A 22,681-nucleotide genomic window follows, 5' to 3' on the forward strand; every position below is an offset into this window, starting at 1 on the left:
GATGGTAAGGGTAATGTAAGGGAAGGATGGTTGAGAGAGGTCACATGTATAGCCCCAAGGGTAGGCCTAGATAGGCAAGGGGGGGAGGAGTGTTGGGGGGGAGGGTTGGGTAAAGTTGTATCAGAGCACGAGTATCACGTATCACTTATTAAGCACTAGTGAAGGGAATGTACCTGAATGCACATTTAAATGTTTTTCTTTTTTAGGTATATTCAAAATGGTATATATTTTTTTCTTTTTTTTTGCTTTTTAGAGGTTTTCTTTTGTGTTTGATATGCTTTCTCTCTGGCCACAATGTCAAAATGCATCTACGGCTTTAGTCGATTATTTTTTCTGATAGTTTGGGAAGTCCAAGTTCCCATTGGGAAGCTTTACATCCTTGTAGATCTTGTCAATGAAGCCGGGTATGAGACCTAAAATGATAAACATAGGCTCCTGGAATGTCCGGGGAATGGGGGACCCAGTGAAAAAAGCTGCCATTTTTACCACCTTGGAGTGGTATGGGGTGGAGATGATATGTATTCAAGAGACCCATTTGACTAAAGAAACAAAAGTAAAATTGGTCAACAAAAAAAAATATCAAAGCCAGTACCATTCTGTCCACTCTTCCTATTCTAGAGGAGTGAGCATAATGGTAAAAACAGGTGTATCATTTACATGTATAGAGTCAAGAATAGATGAACTGGGTCGCTATATTTTTCTGCACTGTTTGATAGAAAATGTACCATATGTATTGGCTAATATTTATATACCTCCTCCCTTCAAGATGGAGGTTTTGTATAAGTTAACAGAATTTGTGGTAAATAAGGTAAATATCCCGATATTAGTGGTTGGAGATTTAAATAACGTGCTAAATAGAACGATGGATAGATTTCCACCGGGGACACGGAGCCCATGGTTAGGAGAAGGGCATTTAAGTAAATTTTTGGAAGAGGTTGGGTGGTGGGACATTTGGAGGGCGAAACATCCAGACCTGCGGCAGTATTCCTGTTTTTCAAGTACATATTCTACACCAGGGATCCTCAAACTATGGCCCTCCAGCTGTTATAGAACTACACATCCCATGAGGCATTGTAACACACTGACATTCACAGACATGACTAGGCATGATGGGAATTGTAGTTCCTGAACAACTGGAGGGCCGTAGTTTGAAGACCCCTGTTCTACACTGTCAAGAATAGATATGGCCCTGGGAAACTGTGCAAGTTTATAAGCAGTCAGTAAAATATCCTATTATCTAGGGTTGTCCCGATACCACTTTTTTAGGACTGAGTACAAGTACCGATACTTTTTTTCAAGTACTCGCCGATACCGAATACCGATACTTTTTTTTAAATGTGTCCCCAAATGCAGCCATGTCCCCCCACAAATGCAGCCATGTCCCCCCCATATGCAGCCATGTCCCCCCCATATCCAGCCATGTCCCCCCCCATATGCAGCCATGTCCCCCCCCATATGCAGCCATGTCCCCCTATATGCAGCCATGTCCCCCCATATCCAGCTATGTCCCCCCCATATCCAGCCATGTCCCCCCATGCAGCCATGTCTCCCCCCATGCAGCCATGTCTCCCCCCAGGCAGCCATGTCTCCCCCATGCAGCCATGTCTCCCCCATGCAGCCATGTCTCCCCCCATATCCAGCCATGTCTCCCCCCATATCCAGCCATGTCTCCCCCCATATCCAGCCATGTCCCCCCCATACAGCCATGTCTCCCCCCATGCAGCCATGTCTCCCCCCATGCAGCCATGTCTCCCCCCCCATATCCAGCCATGTCCCCCTTACCTGCATCCCGCCGCATCTCCGCTGCCGCCGACTGGTTAATACGCGCGGGGAACATCTTTCATTTGAATAGCTGTAATGATTTGCGCCGCGCTGCGTATAGACACTCCCCCTCGCTCGGGATTGGACAGTTCACCCGAGCAAGGGGGAGTGTCTATACGCGGCGCGGCGCGAATCATTACAGCTATTCAAATGAAAGCTGTAATGTTCCCCGCCCGTATTACCCAGTCGGTGGTAGCGGGGATGCGGCGGGATGCGGCGTAACGGCGGCGGGGGGTTGCAAGTATTCTATTTCGGTATCGGGGGTATTTGCGGGAGTACTCGGATACTAGTATCGGTATCGGGACAACCCTACTATTATCCAAGAGGGGTATCTGACCACTCCCCTCTGGTGCTATCACTGAGCACAGGGAAAAAATGTCCTCCAAGTAAATTGGAAAATAAGTCCCTTCTGGCTAGAAGTGATGGGGAAGCCAGAAGAAGTTGGCATCAAATTAAGGGAATTCTTGGACTTCAACACAGGGACGGCATCAGAGGGAGTGGTGTGGGACTCCCTTAAGGCATTCCTCAGGGGTATATTGATCCAGAAGGTAGCTAAGATCAAGAGGAACTCTAGGGAATGGGAGGAGAAAATCGGGGAAGAGGTGCTAGAGGCTGAAAAGCAATATGTGGAAAATCCAACACTGTCTAAACAAAGGTTATGGTTGGAGAAGCAACAGGAATATAAGTTGGTGGTACACAAGAAAGTTGAAAATAAGAGCCTATTTCAGGAGCAGAGCGCTTTTTCGGAAGGGGAAAGTGTGGGCCATACTTTGGCCCTCCTAGCGAAAACTAATATGGCGCCCTCTAATGTTCCCGCAGTCAGGACGGTAGGAGGTGGGATATCATCTGAAACATCTGTAATAGTAGATACGTTTGCAGCATATTATAAAGATAAATGATTTATACAGATCAAAAAAGGGGGAAGCTAAAGTGCAAATGGAAGAATTCTTTAGAGAAATAGGAACCCCAGTTCTATCTGAGGAGGACATAAATGCTATGGAATCCCCAATTACATTATTGGAACTACAGCAGGCAGTCAAAGGACTTTCCAATCAAAAGTCCCCAGTGGAGATTTACTAGCAATACGGTGAAGTGCTGCTCCCGGAATTACTAAAAACGCTGAAAAGGGGGCTCCCAGATTCCGATAAGCCTCCCGCCCGCATACCCCGACAACCAACGGCCAGGGTTGTCGGGAAGGGGCCCTGTCCTCATCAACATGGGGACAGGGTGCTCTGGGGTGGGGGGGCCGCAGTGCGCCCCCCTGCCCCAGAGCACCCAACCCCCCCATGTTGAGGGCATGCAGCCCGGTGCGGCTCAGGAGGGGGGGGCGCTCACTCGTCCCCACTCCCTTCCTGACCAGCCGGGTAGCGTGCTTTGGATACGGGTCTGGTATGGATTGTAGGGGGACCCCCCTACGCCGTTTTTTCGGCGTAGGGGGGTGCTCTCCTTACAACCCATAACAGACCTAAGGGCCCGGTATGCTCCTGAGGGGGGAACCCATGCCGAATTTTTATTTAAAATCCGGCGGGGACTTCCCCCTCAGGATTCATAACAAACGCCGCACACATGTAGAATTGGCGGGAATCCAAGTCGGATCTCCCGTCGCTTCTATGACGCGCTTGCTGGAATGTGCTGTCACTATTCCAGTGAGTGCGAGATGTCGGCACCATGTCGCCAAGAATCAGCGCGATGCTGTCGTGCTAAAAACACAATATCACAAACACCTACTGTAGACCGATATCTTTGCTCTGCTCAGATGTAAAAATCTTGGCCAAGGTACTGGCAACGAGAATAAACAAATATATTCAGAAATTAATACACCCAGATCAATCTGGATTTATTCCAAATCGGTCCACGAGCATAAACATAAGAAGGCTGTACTTAAATTTACAGACTCCAGTGGAGAATGCGGGAGATAGATCTATCCTATCATTGGATGCCACTAAGGCCTTTGATAGTCTGGAGTAGGACTATCTCTGGTACGCTCTGGAGAAGTTTGGGTGTGGTCCATCTTTCATCAAATGGATAAAGCTATTGTATAATTCCCCAAGGGCCAAAGTAAAAATAAATAATGAAGTTTCACAGTCGTTTGAATTGGAAAGGGGAACGAGACAGGGATGTCCACTGTCCCCCCTCCTTTTCACCCTGGCAATTGAGCCCTTGGCGGCTGCAATTAGAGCTAGGCAGGAAATACAGGGGTTCCAGAGAGGAGCAGAGGAGGAAAAAGTCGCGCTTTATGCGGACGATGTCCTCCTTTTCTTGGGCAATTCTGCAACCTCCCTCAAAACTGCAGTTCAAACAGTAGAAGCGTTCGGACGATTCTCGGGCCTGGTAATAAACTGGGAAAAATCAACACTCTTACCAGTGGACCCGGTAAGCAATATGGATGGGATAGGAATCCCTCAATTAAAAATTGGGGAGAAGATGGAGTACCTGGGAATCGTGGTTACACGTAACCCAGAACAATTTATAAATAATAATTTAGTGCCACTTCTGGTTAAATTTAAACGCAAAGCAGATATATGGGGACATTTGCCACTGTCGGTAGGCGGCCGCAGCAATCTTATTAAAATGATTTGGTTGCCACAATTGCTTTATATACTTCACAACTCCCCAGTATGGATTGATAACCGATGGTTTAAAAAGATAGAGACCCTCTTTAGGACCCTAATCTGGAAAAAGGGGAAAGCAAGGATTAGTCTCCGAACGTTGCAATTACCAACAAATAGAGGCGGGCTAGCGGTCCCACACCCCTATAGTTACTTTTTGGCGGCACAGTTGCAGCATATGGGGGGGTGTAGAATAGAGGGGGAGGAAATGCAAGTGGGAAAATGATGCTAAGAGGGTCCCCACATAGATCGGTAATAGAGACCTTAGAGGCCAACTCTTTCTTGGTAAAAAGCCCAACAGTAAAAATGATGGCAAGAGTGTGGCAAGCAGGAAAAGTAGCTTTGGGTTATAAAGGACTAACAGAATATTCTCCATTATGGGAAAACAATAACTTAAAAGAAATTCTGGCCATGGGGAAACTAAAAGAATGGGATACACGTGGGATAACTAGAGTGGCACAACTGTACACAGGTTGCACATTAAAACTTTTTTCAGAGCTAAGTAGTGAATATAGCATTCCAAACTCCATGTTCTTTACCTATTTGCAGGTCAGACACGCACTACAAGCCCAATTTAAGCTACAGCCGGTAAGATGGCAAAAGCTTACGCATTTCCAAAGACTAATCAAGACGGGGGCCTTGAAAGGTCTTATCTCAGAATTGTATGAACGGATCAGTGATCAGTTGATAGGAAAATAGAGGCTGAGCAGGAACAAACAGAGGTGGGAGGAGGACATTGGCCTTATAACGAACGACCAATGGGACAGGATATTGGAACTGGGGACAGTAGTTTCACTAGCCCCGTCACAACGGGTCTCCCATTTATTCCTCCTCCACAGGGTTTATTATACTCCCAAGAAACTATATGGATTTGGATGGAAGTCAGATGATAAATGTCCCAGATGTCAAAATACAGGGGACCTCATCCATATGATGTGGAAATGCCCAAAATTGCATAGATATTGGGTTAAGATTCTGGACATTATAAATGTAACCTTTGGAATCACTCTGGAACTCGAAGCCAGGGTTTGCCTATTAGGATGCATTGAGGAGAGAATGGGGCAGAGGGATATATTAGAAGCAGCTATAAGATGTCTGTTCCAGGCGAGGAAATTGATAGCACTAAAATGGCAAGCACAAAATCCACCTACAGTAGCGGAATGGGTTAATGTAATGAACAGCACAATAGGGAAGGAGAGGGGAACATGGATTAGATGTGGTAACCTTAAAAAATTTAACGCAATATGGGAGCACTGGTTATGTAAAATAGGTTGCTCACTTTAATTAAGTAAAGACTAGTAAAGAATAATTTAATTTAAGGAAAAGAACAGGATTAAAAACGTGTACAGTATGCACTTTAAAAGTAAGATAGGGAGAGGGGAGGGAGGGGAGGGTTGGGATTGATGGATATTTTTAGCTTTTGCCATTAACTTTTTGTATGCACATAAAATGCACTGAGTGTAAAATATGGATTTATATTACCTGTTTTGTATATGGATGGAAACAATAAAAAAAGTATTGAATTTAAAAAAAATATTGAATTTTATTCACATGTTTCTTGATTGAAATGTAATTTGGTTTTTCTTCTCTTTTTTTTTTCTTTTTGTATTTATCACCATTATCACTTTATCATTATTACTGAGGGGTGTTGAGATGGCCATCATATTCCAATGCTCTGATATAATTTTGGGTTTGACAAGAACGGTTCTATAGTGGTAGCGCGATTTATAATTTTCTCACAGGGACACAGGGGGCCCCATTATCTTCTTTTGCCTGGGGGCCCCATGAGTTGTCAGTCCTCCGCTGGATCCGAGTGTGTTTGACAGGTCACCTCCTCACCACCATTTAAATCCATGATTTCCGTGCAATGGCCGCAATTGAGTCTCGGTAGTAGTAGTAGTACGACAAATACAGGTTTAAACCTGGTGTAAGGAGGCAACACTGTACCCAGTGATTTTTTACCTCTCCCATGTTGTTAAGGTCTCCACCTCTTTAAGGTAGAACTGCTTATTTAATAATAGGCCGAATTGGGATTGTAGCTGGGCAAAGGAGAGCAAAAAATAGAGTTGATCAATCTAAAAAAAAATTGTGGAGTGACCACCTTATGATGAAAAATAAAGTAGTTGAGGCATTAGTATCATCTTGGCCAAATTTGCTCTGCCTGCTACTGAAAGCCATAACCTGGTTTACAGCTTCACCTTATCCCTATATGTTGAGAGCAGCTGGAAAACATTTGAACGGCAGTAATCAGATATCTCAGATGAAATCATTATCCTTACGTATCAGAACTTCGTCACAACTGGTACTAGGCGGAAAAAAAAAAGAGCATTGAGGGTTGAGGGAATGGTCCATTTATAGGAGAGCTGACTTGGTCCAATTAATAGTCAGACCGAAGTATTTTCCAAACCCACGTCTCCAAGAAGCAGTACCATTTCATCGGCATATAACATTATCTTTTCATGTATTGTACCATAAGCATCCTAATGTTTAATTTCAAAATGTTAACATGTGTCCATATTGCAGACTTTGTCACTCCAAGAACTTCAGGAAGATTTTGATGGAGCCCTTTCCACTGACTCCAACAACAACAGCACAGTGAATGGGACAAACAGTGCAATCAGTTACATAGCATCTAACACCCTAACTGTAAATTCACAAATCACAACTCCTATTCCAAATGGCATGTCAGCTAAAACAGAAGATCCTATCTTGACGGCTCCTCCGATTGTCAACTTCCATACGATAATTATTGACATGAGTGCTGTGTGTTTTGTTGACCTAATGGGGATTAAAGCATTAGGCAAGGTAATACAATTACTATTTTTTTTACTCTTATCTGATGCAATTTCAAATTTCATAAGAAAACACACTTATAGATTTGCACATATAAATATTTTAAAAACTTATAAATTACTGTATACATAGTTAAACAATGTACAATTTTTAGAAAAACTGAAACCACATTAAGAGACTCTTTTTAAAAAAAACAAAATTTTAACATGTATAGTTGCATGCGATCAGCTGAATTTAAAGCGGGAGTTCACCCATTTATTTAATTTTTTTTTTTCTCCCCTTAGATTCCTGCTCGTTCGGTCTAGGGGAATCGGCTATTTGTAATAAAATATGAGCAGTACTTACCCGTTTTCGAGATGCATCTTCTTCCGTCGCTTTCGGGTATGGGTCTTCGGGAGAGGGTGTTCCTTCTTGATTGACAGTCTTCCGAGAGGCTTCCGACGGTCGCATCCATCGCGTCACTCGTAGCCGAAAGAAGCCGAACGTCGGTGCGGCTCTATACTGCGCCTGCGCACCGACGTTCGGCTTCTTTCGGAAAATCGTGACGCGATGGATGCGACCGTCGGAAGCCTCTCGGAAGACTGTCAATCAAGAAGGAACGCCCATTCCCGCAGCCCATACCCGGAAGCGACGGAGAGGATGCATCTCGTAAACGGGTAAGTACTGCACATATTTTAAAACAAATAGCCGATTCCCCTAGAGAAAACGAGCAGGAATCTAAGGGGAAAAAGTGCCCTCTAAGGGTGAACCCCCGCTTTAAAGTAGCACTTCACCCAAAAGCAAAGTTCTGCTGATACGCTCCCTCTCTCAAGCCTGTAACTGAGCATGTTTAGTGTGGAGATATCTGTGGCATCCACAGCCGGCTACTGTACTCTAGATGGAGGCGCTGGGGACCCGCAGCAGTAACAAGAACTGACTGTGGGAAGATGGCGCTGGAATACAGGCACCAGTAAGTACCTGATTTCAGGATTTGTAGCTACTGACTTTACAAAAAAGCCATGATTAATACATTAGCAGTCAATACTTTCTGCTACTGCACAGTGACTGTGATAGAACAAGTTAATGCACCTGATTTTACTAAAGCTTATGATGGTACCTTGGTGCATTTACTCATGTGTAGACAACCAAATCATATCCCTCAATACAGGTGAAACTTGAAAAATTTGAATATGGTGCAAAAGTTCATCTTTTTCACTAATGCAACTTAAAAAGTGAAACTAATATATGAGATATACTCATTAGATGCAAAGCAAGATAGTTCAAGCCGTGATTTGTCATAATTGTCATGATTTTGGCTTACAGCTCATAAAAACCCCAAATCCACGATCTCAGAAAATTAGAATATTACATTCAGTCAATAAAACAAGGACTGTACATAAAACAATATCGGACCTCTGAAAAGTATAAGCATGCATATGTACACTCAGTACTTGGTTTGGGCCCCTTTTGCAGCAATTACTGACTCAATGTTGCGTGGTATGGAAGCTATCAGCCTGTGGCACTGATGAGATGTTATGGAAGACCAGGATGCTTCAATAGCGGCCTTCAGCTCTTCTGCATTATTCAGTCTCATGTCTCATCTTTCTCTTGGCAATGCCCCATAGATTCTCTATGGGGTTCAGGTCAGGCCTGTTTGGCCAATCAAGCACAGTAATCCCACAGTCATTGAACCAGGTTTTGGTGCTTTTGGCAGTGTGGGCAGGTGCCAAGTCCTGCTGGAAAATGAAGTCAGCATCCCCATAGAGCTCATCTGTGGAAGGAATCCAAAATCTCCTGGTAGACGGCTGCGGTGACCCTGGATTTAATGAAGCACAGTGGACCAACACCAGCAGATGGCTCCCCAAATCAACACAGACTGTGGAAACTTCACACTAGACTTCAAGCATCTTGCAAGGGTGTGCCTCTCCATTCTTCCTCCATACTCTGGGTCCTTGGTTTCCAAATGAGATCAAAATTTGCTCTTAACAAAAAGGAGGCCTTTGAACCACCGAGCAAGAGACCAGGTCTGTTTTTCTTTAGCCCAGGTAAGACGCTTCTGATGTTGTTTGTTGTTCAGGAGTGGCTTGACAAGAGGAATACGACATTTGAAGCCCATGTCCAGGATCCGTCTGTGTGTGATGGCTCTTGATGCACTGACTCAAGCCTCAGTTCACTCCTTGTGAAAGTCCCCAACACTTTTGAATGGCCTTTTCCTGACAATTCTCTCCAGGCTGTGGTCATCCCTGCTGCTTGCGCACCTTTTTCTTCCACACTTTTCCCTTCCACATAACGTTCTATTATTGTGCTTTGAAACAGCACTTTGGGAACATCCAACTTCTTTTGCAATTACCTTTTGAGGCTTTCCCTCCTTATGGAGGGTGTCAATTATGGTTTTCTGCACAACTGTCAGGTCAGCAGTCTTTCCCGTGATTGTGATTCCTACTGAACCAGCCTGAGAGACCATTTAAAGGCTCAGGAACCCTTAGCAGGTGTTATGGCTTAATTAGCTGATTAGCGTGGGACACTTTGAGCCTAGAATATTCCACATTTTCACAATATTCAAATTTTCTGAGATTGTGGATTTGGGGTTTTCATGAGCTGTAAGCCATAATCATCACAATTATGATAAATCACGGCTTGAACTATCTTGCTTTGCATGTAATGAGTCTATCTCGTATATTAGTTTGGTCTTTTAAGGTTCATTAGTGAAATAAATGAACTTTTGCACGATACTCAAATTTTTTGAGTTTTACCTGTATTTACCATTTGCCAGCAATGTGAAAGGATATAGTGTACATGGATCATGTCCGACCTGACTGATGACACGTGGTTCACTATTAGGTTAACTGCAGTACCTAAAGCAGTAATAAATCGAAAATCAAAAATGTATTATATTGAAGCTTAGCAAAAACTTAGAAAAAACATGCAACTTTTAAAGTGGAGTTTCCATCCCAAATTTTTTTTTTCATTATTGTGCTCATTAGACCTAAAAAGAAAAAATGTTTTACTCACCTGGAAATGCCTGTTGCTATGCGGTCCCACGAAATCTGCCTTCGGAATCACCTAGGATTCTGACATCTCCCTCGGCTCCTCAGCACGCTAATGCTCCTGGGAAATGTGTGTCATCATTTCCCAGGATGCAGTGCGCTTCCCCATTATAACTCCCTATTCAAGACTTCCAGGAAGTAAGTGCTTGTGGGCTTCACAATGCTCACAAGCAAAATGACAACGGTGTGGACATAGTTATTCAAAAAAGTTAGTTTATAAAACTATGTGGAGCGGCGGCGGATTGTAAAATAGTAAGTGACCGGATTTATATTATAAAAACGCATTATGAAAGGACACACATTTAAAAAATGTTAATTGTGGTTGGAACCCCGCTTTAAGGTGTGTGGCAAGTTGGGGTTTTGTAGCTCAGTAGTGTTGTCTGAGTATGGAAATCATGCGCTGGAAGCTTGCTGTATGCAGAAGATAGATTTACTTTAATGGAGGAATATCAGAACATGTCTTTTCATCATTGAACAGGAAGAGAACAACAAATAAGGAAGGTACTTCCTTAGGTTACATTACCATAGAATGCACACTATAACACTGCAGTGCCACCTTCTGGATAGACAGCTATAATGCATATACAGCCATGGCCAAAAGTTTTGAGAATGACACAAATACTAATTTTCACAAAGTCTGCTGCCTCAGTTTTTGAGATGGGAAATTGCATATACTCCAGAATGTTATGAAGAGTGATCAGACTAATTGCAATTAATTGCAAAGTTCCTCTTTGCCATGAAAATTACCTTAATGTCATAAAAAAAAAATTCCACTGCATTTGTGAAGAAGGCTTCAGGGTGCCCAAGAAAGTCCAGCAAGCGCCAGGACCGTCTCCTAAAGAGGATTCAGCTGCGGGATCGGAGTGCCACCAGTGCAGAGCTTGCTCAGGAATGGCAGCAGGCAGGTGTGAGCGCATCTGCACACACAGTGAGGCGAAGACTTTTGGAAGATGGCCTGGTGTCAAGAAGGGCAGCAAAGAAGCCACTTCTCTCCAAAAAAAACATCAGGGACAGATTGATCTTCTGCAGAAAATATGGTGAATGGACTGCTAAGCAGTCCTTAGCAGTCCATCCACCATATTTTCTGCAGAAGATCAATCTGCAAAGTCATATTCTCCGATGAAGCCTCTTTCCGATTGTTTGGGGCATCAGGAAAAAGGCTTGTCCAGAGAAGAAAAGGTGAGCGCTACCATCAGTCCTGTGTCATGCCAACAGTAAAGCATCCTGAGACCATTCATGTGTGGGGTTGCTTCTCATCCAAGGGAGTGGGCTCACTCACAATTTTGCCCAAAAACACAGCCATGAATAAAGAATGGTACCAAAACACCCTCCAACAGCAACTTCTTCCAACAATCCAACAACAGTTTGGTGAAGAACAATGCATTTTCCAGCACGATGGAGCACCGTGCCATAAGGCAAAAGTGATAACTAAGTGACAAAAACTTTGACATTTTGGGTCCATGGCCTGGAAACTCCCCAGATCTTAATCCCATTGAGAACTTGTGGTCAATCCTCAAGAGGCCGGTGGACAAACAAAAACCCACTAATTCTGACAAACTCCAAGAAGTGATTATGAAAGAATGGGTCGCTATCAGTCAGGATTTGGCCCAGAATTTGATTGCTAGCATGCCCAGTCGAATTGCAAAGGTCCTGAAAAAGAAGGGCCAACACTGCAAATATTGACTCTTTGCATAAATGTCATGTAATTGTCGATAAAAGCCTTTGAAACATTTGAAGTGCCTGTAATTATATTTCACTACATCACAAACAACTGAAACAAAGATCTAAAAGCAGTTTAGCAGCAAACTTTGTGAAAACTAATGTGTGTCATTCTCAAAACTTTTGGTCACAACTGTACACAGTCACAGTATGTAAGCAGATTGCTATTGTTCTTTCAACACCCTTTCTCAACAGCATGTGCTTTGTCAAATTACATTCAGCTTCTTCTGGATCTCACAATGATGTTCCTTTAACAAAGGCTTGGTGAGTGCATCGGCAGTCATCTCCTGAAGGGCAGTATTGAATGTCAATAACAGCTTGCTCTTGATTGTCCCTAAGTAGGTCATACCTGACGCCGGTATTTTTATTCTAGGATTGATCCTTTCAGGAAGCTTTATACATCCCTGGGTGGCTTCAAAATGGGAATTGGTTTTGACATGTCTATCCCAATGTCCACAAAGTTGGCAAATCCATATCGCTTCTTGACATACGTGTGCTGCTGCAATGTACTCTGCTTCAGTTGAAGATAGAGCTGCAGTTGTTTGCTTTTGACTAGGCCAACTTATGGTTCCTTCCCCATCCTGGAAGATGGATCCACTTGTTGATTTGCGGTCTGCGCAGTTCCCGGCCCAATCAGCCCTCACATATCTGACCAGTTTTGGATTGGATGTTGCTGGTAACCGTAATTTCATCTGAATTGTTTCTTTGGGGTATTGTATCACTCTTTTTACTGCGTTCCATGACTATGGTAGTCTGATATTGCAACCCTCCTATTAACCTTTAACCTTCCCCCCCTTTGAACCCACCCCCCCATTTTCCCTTCTCTTGCCCCTCTTACCCAGTAAGGACACTGACACAGTAAATTGGAGTAAAATTGGCCACAACAGCCATTTTTATTTTGTAACCAAATTAAATTATATTTTTAACCAAACGTGAAATAGGAATTTTCAACAATTCCAACTTTATTATTAACAAATATTTTATCAAAACTCTTTTATTATTTACACCAGTCCCAATTGGTCTTTGACGGTAAACCCCAATTAACCTTTTCTTCACCACCAACACTGCGTTCCATTACCATAACCGGCCTCCAGCCGACCCAGCTCTGAGACACCCCTTTTTGTAACCTGCAGTGTACCATCACCGTATTACAGCGGACACCGTTCCACTGTAATAACCCCGTAAGGGGGGCCACCCCACCGATGAGCCCCCCAACCATTTCCATTCCATCCGTTAACTGCCACCATCAAAGACCAAGGACCCCGCCAATGCTGTTGCGACAATCCTGCCATTGCCCTGAAAGAAAGGAAAACAAACGCACAACACCAACACACACAACAAAACAGGGAGGGTGGGTGGGAAAAGTCTGTCCTCCTTGTCTGCTTCCTTCCCGTGCTGTGCACGTGGGCCGCCCCCACCCCCCTTTTATACCCCTCCTCCCCCTTTCACAAAATGGACTCCAGCCTCCTCCCTTGCTACCACCTCTTTCCATTAACCCCTTGGTTGCCTACATACACCACCAGTCATGCCTGGCCCTGCATTACTTTTCTTTTGTCCTTGTCATTCCGGGCCTCACTTGACTATGGTAGTCTGATATTGCAACCCTCCTATTAACCTTTAACCTTCCCCCCCTTTGAACCCACCCCCCCATTTTCCCTTCTCTTGCCCCTCTTACCCAGTAAGGACACTGACACAGTAAATTGGAGTAAAATTGGCCACAACAGCCATTTTTATTTTGTAACCAAATTAAATTATATTTTTAACCAAACGTGAAATAGGAATTTTCAACAATTCCAACTTTATTATTAACAAATATTTTATCAAAACTCTTTTATTATTTACACCAGTCCCAATTGGTCTTTGACGGTAAACCCCAATTAACCTTTTCTTCACCACCAACACTGCGTTCCATTACCATAACCGGCCTCCAGCCGACCCAGCTCTGAGACACCCCTTTTTGTAACCTGCAGTGTACCATCACCGTATTACAGCGGACACCGTTCCACTGTAATAACCCCGTAAGGGGGGCCACCCCACCGATGAGCCCCCCAACCATTTCCATTCCATCCGTTAACTGCCACCATCAAAGACCAAGGACCCCGCCAATGCTGTTGCGACAATCCTGCCATTGCCCTGAAAGAAAGGAAAACAAACGCACAACACCAACACACACAACAAAACAGGGAGGGTGGGTGGGAAAAGTCTGTCCTCCTTGTCTGCTTCCTTCCCGTGCTGTGCACGTGGGCCGCCCCCACCCCCCTTTTATACCCCTCCTCCCCCTTTCACAAAATGGACTCCAGCCTCCTCCCTTGCTACCACCTCTTTCCATTAACCCCTTGGTTGCCTACATACACCACCAGTCATGCCTGGCCCTGCATTACTTTTCTTTTGTCCTTGTCATTCCGGGCCTCACTTGACTATGGTAGTCTGATATTGCAACCATCCTATTAACCTTTAACCTTCCCCCCCTTTGAACCCACCCCCCCATTTTCCCTTCTCTTGCCCCTCTTACCCAGTAAGGACACTGACACAGTAAATTGGAGTAAAATTGGCCACAACAGCCATTTTTATTTTGTAACCAAATTAAATTATATTTTTAACCAAACGTGAAATAGGAATTTTCAACAATTCCAACTTTATTATTAACAAATATTTTATCAAAACTCTTTTATTATTTACACCAGTCCCAATTGGTCTTTGACGGTAAACCCCAATTAACCTTTTCTTCACCACCAACACTGCGTTCCATTACCATAACCGGCCTCCAGCCGACCCAGCTCTGAGACACCCCTTTTTGTAACCTGCAGTGTACCATCACCGTATTACAGCGGACACCGTTCCAATGTAATAACCCCGTAAGGGGGGCCACCCCACCGATGAGCCCCCCAACCATTTCCATTCCATCCGTTAACTGCCACCATCAAAGACCAAGGACCCCGCCACAGCCCGAAAGGGAAACCCCCTTTTCCTTACGGGCCCCTCCACACCCGCAGGGCCCTCTGAATTCCCTCCTGCACTCCCAGGACCCACAAGTCCGTACCCACATCAGTTAGGTGAACACCGTCCCTGAGCAGGTACAACCCCAAATTAAGCTCCAATTCTCTGTGTCTCACCACTAACCCCCCATGTTTGGCCACAAACCACCCCAGCACCTTGTTTACTTTTATTCTCCCTTTGTTGACCCGGTCCACTGACCTTGCCATACGCCAAGTAGTTCGTGCGACAATGTCAGACCATACTATCAGCATTCTCGGGAAAGATGCCCGCAACGTCAAGACGTCCGCCTTGACTGCCGTCATCAAGTCCCCTATCGGCCGGATCCCCAAGTCGTTCCCCCCGACGTGCAACAATAGCACGTCGGGAGGTCGGTCGAGCCGAGCATAACGCTGCACTTCGGATAGCACCCTGCTCCAACCCATCCCAGGGATACCCAACCACCTGACCGTTGCCTCCCGCCTGGAAATCCCCAACTGCCTACCTCCCGGCCTAGCATCTGCTCTCCTGGCACCCCTACAAACATATGAATGCCCCATTATCCACACGGGGCCTGGCTTTACTCCATCTGTAAAAACAAAACAAACAATGAACATCCACATCCTAACCATAGTGCAATAAACCGGCCCTTTTTTCCCTGATCCCCACCCCCCCTCACAAATCCAGCGCCAAGTGTGGGCGCACATAAGAGCGAAATCTCCTAGATTCCCATCTCCCAATTCGTTTTACTGCTGCCTCATCCAACCCGCACCGGGCCGCCTCGGTCGCCGCCCCAATGCGGAAGGAGTGCGAGGCAAACAGCCGCTCATCCAACCCCGCCTTCGTCAAACATTTCCTAAACAGGGCCGTAAATTGAAACCGTGAAACAAAAGACCCGTCCCCATGCATCAAAAATGGGCCCCCCAACTTAGGGCGTACCTTAAAAAATTCCCTTACCACCCCTACCGGACAAGCCTCTGAACCCGGCAGCGAATACAACGATACGTCCACCCCTTTTCCCCCTTGATCCGTTTTTGAGCGCCTAAGGTGAAAAACCACTTTGCCTTCCGCTAACCGAACGTCGTTGACCAATAAACCCCCGGGGACCCGCTTGGAGGGACTTACTAGCTCCCCCACCCGAAACGCCCCGAAAAAAGCAACCGAAAACACCGCCCGAAACAACCGTATTTCATATGCGGACGAACAAACCTCCCCCAATACCCCAAAAATTCTGTGTAGTACTGAAAATGTCACCGGCCTCCGCGCATCACTGCTCCGACGATCCTTCTTGTATCCTTTTACCGCTTGCCTTACCCAAAAAATCTTCGTAAAATCCTCCAGACACTCCAGTTTAAACAAAAAGGCCAGGGCCGCCAGCTTCTTTTCCAACGCCGAGACTGACCCCACCTTTTCCATGTGTCTAGACACAAAATACACCACTAACCAGCCCATCTCCATGTCTCCCCGCTCCACCTCCGCCAATCGCTTAAAGCCAGCCCATTCCGCCCATACCTTAGAATATGCGGTCCACGTCGGCCCACTCACCGACCTCCTGATCCGGTCTGCTGCGACTCCAAAGCGAGTCCCCACATCCACCCTGGGCAAGGAACCCCTTCTGCGTCGGCCCCTGGAGCCAGCTCCCTGAACCTGTCCCACTGGAATCGAGACAGGGCGTCAGCAAGCCTATTATCCACCCCCGGAATGTGCACCGCATACAGGAAAATATTCCACTGAAGACAACGTAACACCAGGTGCCGTAGCAACCGCACCACCGGAACCGATGAACCGGAGATACGATTGATGACCTGCACCACCCCCATGTTGTCGCAGTTCAACATGATCTTCAGATCCCTGCATTCTGCCCCCCATAGCTCAATCGCCACCACCACTGGGAATAGCTCCAGCAGCACCAGGTTCTTTTCAAAACCCGCCGCCACCCAGGACTCCAGCCATGCCTCCGCGCTCCACCTTCCCTTAAAGAAGGCCCCGTAACCTGTGGATCCAGCCGCGTCCGTGACCAGGTCCAAATCAAAATTGCTGAAGGGGCCGGACATCCAAATGGCCCTCCCATTGTATGTCTCTAGAAATGTGTCCCACACCTGTAAATCAGCTTTTAGATCCCTTGTCAACCTAATATAGTGCTTCGGTGCACGAACACCCGCGGTTGCTGCCGACAGCCGTCGGCAAAAAACCCTGCCCATAGGGATGATGCGGCAGGCGAAGTTCAATTTTCCCAATAAAGACTGCAACGTCCGCAACTGAACTTTGTCCTGCCCCACCATCCCCCGAATCTCCATCCGGAGATTCTCAACCTTGTCCCTCGGAAGCCTACACTCCATCTTTTCTGAATCAATCATGATACCCAGAAACATCAATTCCGTGCTCGGGCCCTCCGTCTTGTCGGCCGCCAACGGCACTCCGAACCTCTCCGCAATGTGCTGCAATGTCGCCAGCAAGACTGCGCACACTTTGGATGACGGGGGTCCCACGCACAGGAAGTCATCAAGATAGTGGATAACTGAATCCACCCCTGCCACGTCCCTGACCACCCACTCCAAGAAGGAACTAAACGTCTCAAACAGTGCGCAGGAAATCAAGCATCCCATAGGCAAACACTGATCCACGTAAAACCCCTCTTGCCACCGGCAACCCAACAGCCTAAAACTGTCCGGGTGAACCGGCAGCAAGCGGAACGCAGCCTCCATGTCCGACTTCGCCATCAGGGCGCCCCTCCCGTAACGCCGCACCCACCGCACCGCCGCGTCAAACGACGCGTACGACACGGAGCATGCTTCTGGATCTATTGCGTCATTCACCGACCCCCCTTTTGGAAAAGACAAGTGGTGAATGAGGCGATACTTGTTTGGTTCCTTCTTGGGCACCACCCCCAGAGGTGACACTACCAAATCCGGCAGTGGCATCTCCGTGAACGGCCCAGCCATCCTGCCCAGTTCCACTTCTTTTGCTAGTTTCGCCGATACCACTGCAGGATTCTCCAGGGCAGACCGCAGATTCTTCGCCAAGGGTGGCACCTTCGACAAAGAACTGGGAATGACGAATCCCTCGGAGAACCCCGACGCGAGCAGCCAAGCTGCCGCCCTATCCGGGTACCTATTTAGAAAAGGTCCCATCTTTTCCCCCCTCACTGGTGTTGCCCCCTTTACTAGAAGCGTCCCCCGCCCGCTTGCCCTTCTTAAAACACCATGACAGGGGGTGAGCACCCCCGCATCCGGAGCACTCGTGCTTAAAACGACAGGTTCCCCCAAACTTGCAGGAACCTTCGTTGAACTGCCAACACACCCCCCCATTTTTTTCCGGACGGCGATCCCGAGGTGGGTGTACCCCCGGCCCCCCCCCCCTGAAAAAACGGTGTATTAGTCCTGGGAGCGGAAATCATCCGCATCCACAAGCTAATGTCCTTGTGGTCCCAACGCAGCGAAGGGCGAACCGCCCGCCGCTGCCGAAACTGCTCGTCGTACCGCAGCCATCCCGTTCCCCCATAAACCCGCTGAGCTTCCCCTATGGCGTTCATGTAGCAGAAAAGCGCAGAACAATGCTCCAGGCTTTTCTCCCCAATGACGCTGGCCATGATTGCAAACGCTTGCAGCCAATTACTAAACGTACGGGGAATCAATCCATACCTCCTTTTTTCCTCATCGTCCTTTTTTATACCATCCGGTTTAACCCTGTCAAGATTGAATTTTTCTAAAGGCAACAGGGAAAAAATTTCAACATACTCACCCTTTTCTATCTTATCCTTGACGTCCTGTTTTAAATGGGACCCAAGCGGACCCTCAAAGCATACATACATTTCCCCTCTCGCCGCATCTTCCAGCCTAACCTCATCCACCTTGCCCCCCCCCCGGGCTTCCCACCCCCTGCGGCGTCTCCTGAACCACCCTCGGGTGCCGCCCCCTTTTCCCCCCCAACAAGGACCGGTGCCCCCACCACTACGGGGACCCCCCCCCCCAACATTAGCCCCCAACCAGGGCGCAGCCTGAGGCGGCGTCACCACCCCGCCCCCCCCAGCAAAACGTTGCATTAGTTCCCCCATACCCCTCAACAAATCTTGAAGCCCACCAGGAGAACCCTGGGTGGCAGGCATTACCCCCGCCACCCCGGGGCCCCCGGAAGGCGGCAGCACATTACCCCCCGTTACAGGAGGCCCACCACCCCCAACCCCCAACAATGAGCATAACAAAGCAGCCACATCCCCAGAAGTAAAATTATTGAGCTTACCAGGCTGACCAGGAGCATCCCTCACAGCCGACACCGGAGCCTCCACCGCTGGCGAATCCTCCACCCGATCTTCCTCGTCCGATCCCGATGACTCCACCTCCGATCGACATTCCGAGACCGGCGTTAACGACGACGTCAGCCCCCCAGGCCCGGTAAGCCTGGAGGCCGAAGACCCCAGCCTCCCGGCGGGTCGTCCTCTCCCCCTCAACCCGGTCGTGGACACATCAGACTGGCTGCTCTGTCCCTTGGATCTACAAGACCCCTCCCTCCGCCTCTCCGGTGATTCTTGCCTCCCCGCTGACCTGGAGCCGGTGGTCCCGATCCTGGAGGACCCCCCGGCCGTTCCATTGCCTGTCTCTGGTTGGGATCCCCCCCTTTTGTTCCTGGCTTTTCCTGAGGGACCCGCTCCTGCTGGTGAACTTTGAGTGGGCAAAAAACGGGCGCCATTACGGCCCGATGCCCCGCCTCCAGGGCCCAAAACGAGCGGCGTGTTCCTTCTCCCAGCACCCCCCGCCGAAGCATGAGAGCGCTTGGCCGGTGGGGGTGATGGGTCCTCCCGAGGGCTCCTATTAGGCCGCTGGGTCCTGGCAGTGGGTGCGGGCGAATATCTGTCCGGCGCTCGCGACCGCCGAGCACGTGGGGTGACTGCATCCGCGGCCCGCGACCCCCCCGCTTCTTCTGAAATAAGGCCCCCCACCTGCTCCTCGAGCCATCCTGGCTCTCTATTAGCAGCTGCAGCGCGCAGTTTGGCTAGCAATAAGTCAATATTCTCCATCTTCTTGGTTGAATCGAACGCTGTGGAGATGGGAGAAAAGAAAGTCTGTCCTCCTTGTCTGCTTCCTTCCCGTGCTGTGCACGTGGGCCGCCCCCACCCCCCTTTTATACCCCTCCTCCCCCTTTCACAAAATGGACTCCAGCCTCCTCCCTTGCTACCACCTCTTTCCATTAACCCCTTGGTTGCCTACATACACCACCAGTCATGCCCGGCCCTGCATTACTTTTCTTTTGTCCTTGTCATTCTGGGCCTCACTTTCACGCTGACAGGGAGCTGAAACTTTCCTGCATAGTTTGCCCACTGCTGCCGCTATGTCTGGTCTAATCACAGTGGCAACATATAGCAGCTTACCAATTGCTCTGCGATACCAGTCATTGTTGGGTAGCAAGTTTTCTGCTTCATTGCTCTTTAGCTTGGTTTCATAGGAGTTTTTACTTCTTTTGCATCTTGCATTTGAAATTGTTCCAAGATTTCAGAGATTTTCCGAGATTGGTTGAGAAGATAACTTCCATCTTCTCCTCTCTATCTCTCTGGATTCCCACATAGTAGTTAAATGGGTTGTAAAGGTACAATTGTTTTCCTATATAGCTTTGTTTACCTTAGTGCAGTCCTCCTTCACTTACCTCATTATTTAATTTTGCTTTTAGATGCCCTTATTCCTTCTGAGAAATCCTCACTTTCTGTTCTTCTGTCTGTAACTCCACACAGTAATGCAAGGCTTTCTCCCTGGTGTGGAGTGTCATGCTCACCCCCTCCCTTGAACTACAGGAGAGTCAGGACGCTCTCTATGTTTCTGATAGTGAAAGGAGCTGTGTGTTAGTGGGCGTCCTGACTCTCCTGTAGTCCAAGGGAGGGGGCGAGCACGACACTCCACACCAGGGAGAAAGCCTTGCATTACTGTGTGGAGTTACAGACAGAAGAACAGGAAGTGAGGATTTCTCAGAAGAAATAAGGACATTTAAAACCAAAATCGAAGGATGAGGTAAGTGAAGGAGGACTGCACTAAGGTAAAGGAAGCCATTTAGGAAAAAAAATTGTACCTTTACAACCCCTAATTTTCCCTAGCTCTTTGATTTCAAAATTTACTTTCAGCTTGTGAACTATCTGATTGTAATACCCCTTCTTGTTCAAAACAAGTTATAATGTCATCAACATAGATACAAATGTATATCCATCTCTCTTCTTCATTCTTGGAGTAGAGACAGGGGTCTGCTTTACTTCTTGAGAATTCCTCTCCAGTAATCACTTAATTTTATTTCTCATTCCACATCCTTGCTGGTTGTTTAAGACCATAGATGCTCTTCGGAATTTTTTTTTTTTTAAACGTAATTTCTCTTTCGTTCATGGACGGACACAGCTTCCTTATACTCTTGACTGTAGGGTTATGTTCCGTCTATTAGGAGAGGACTAGGCAGACATGTTAATGGTTAAAACATGTAAACTTTAGCAAAGCTGAAACAGCCCTGTCCAAGGGGCGGTCCCTCTGGTCATAACCCCTCTCACTGCACTTTTTTCTGCCTAGTAGAGGAGAAGGACCTGGCTCCCCTTGGGCCCATGATCCTGAAGAACTTTTATTTTTAAAGATTTTATTTTTTATTTATTTTTTGATCCTGAGATCTTCTATCAACTTCCGGCTGGGTGAAAGGCTGGATAATATAGATCCTTGTAGTCCCCCCAGTCCAGCCATCGAGCGTGAGCAGGCCTTAGCTTGGTCGGCCACGACATGCACCATTGCTCCAGGGGTGGCCAGTGAGCTTTTTGTTGTTCCGGGGGTTCACATATAACCAGGCTTTCTAAGCTGTCTGTGTCACAGTGGGTCGTGGCCGTCAGCTACTCCTTACTGCTCGGAAGTGGGTCTGTCAGGAACGCGCCAGCAGTCCTCGCAGGGACGGGTAAGTACTTTTCCTCCTGTCTTGGCAAGATGGAACAGCTGGGGTTTATTAGGCGGTCCCGTGTCCTCCCTTTCCTCTCCTCCCGTCCCTTCCCTCCTTCACCATACATGGGCCTGCTGTGACTGACCTGGGATGTACCTGAGGGGTTGTTTTCCCTATCCTGGCCGGGGGCTGCGGGGTATTCTGAGCCCGCTCTCTGTGTGGGTGGTCTGCAATGGGTGGTCCTCCCCTCATCCACCTCAGTGTCCCTCGGCGCCGTTTTTTTTTTTAAATCTGTGCCATTTCTTGGGGCCGCGCTGCTGCTATTGAAATGCGGCTGGTGGCCATTTTCTTGTAGCCGCGATGTGACGCAGGTAGTTACAGCAGGCGGCCATTTTCTAGAAGCCTGCGCTCTTTTTCCTGAGGCGGCCAGCGGCCATCTTGGTGTGGTTTTAAACAGGTTGCTGGAGTGACTTTCTGAACGGCGTGAACAGTGCAGTTTACCTCAGAGACACTCAGACACACACAGTGTAAAGGAGAGCAGCTGTACAGCTTTCTTGTCAGGGTGGTGAGTCCCCGGGATACCTCTTTTGGTCAGTACAGCAAGGAGGGTGGGTCTCTCTCTTTTAGTGCACTTGTACCTTGACTTTAGTCCCTGAAAGCGGTCAGGTGAGCGGGTCAGCAAGGCGTCAGAAGCTGGCACTTCTTCCCCAGACATTCCAGTGGTGACAACCGGTGCCCCTGCACCTGCAGTCCCTGTGGACACTTGATCGGCAGACCAGAAATCATTTGTTGCCAGGGTGGAAGCGGTGTGTGGGCGCAAGGAGGGTAAAAAATGCCCCCTCCCTCCACTAT

General features: G+C 47.4%; 1 protein-coding gene across 3 annotated transcripts in view; it reads left to right on the forward strand.

The window, feature by feature from the left end:
• SLC26A9 (solute carrier family 26 member 9) overlaps positions 1–22,681 on the forward strand; it is a 736,991-nt gene that overhangs the window by 671,026 nt on the left and 43,284 nt on the right. For all 3 annotated transcript variants that reach the window (XM_040337624.1, XM_040337625.1, XM_040337626.1), the window contains one exon: positions 6,954–7,235. In XM_040337624.1, coding sequence (XP_040193558.1) covers positions 6,954–7,235 — 282 coding nt within the window. The remainder of the gene's footprint in view (positions 1–6,953; positions 7,236–22,681) is intronic.

Source organism: Rana temporaria, chromosome 2 (assembly GCF_905171775.1).
Source record: "Rana temporaria chromosome 2, aRanTem1.1, whole genome shotgun sequence".
Lineage (NCBI taxonomy): Eukaryota > Metazoa > Chordata > Amphibia > Anura > Ranidae > Rana > Rana temporaria.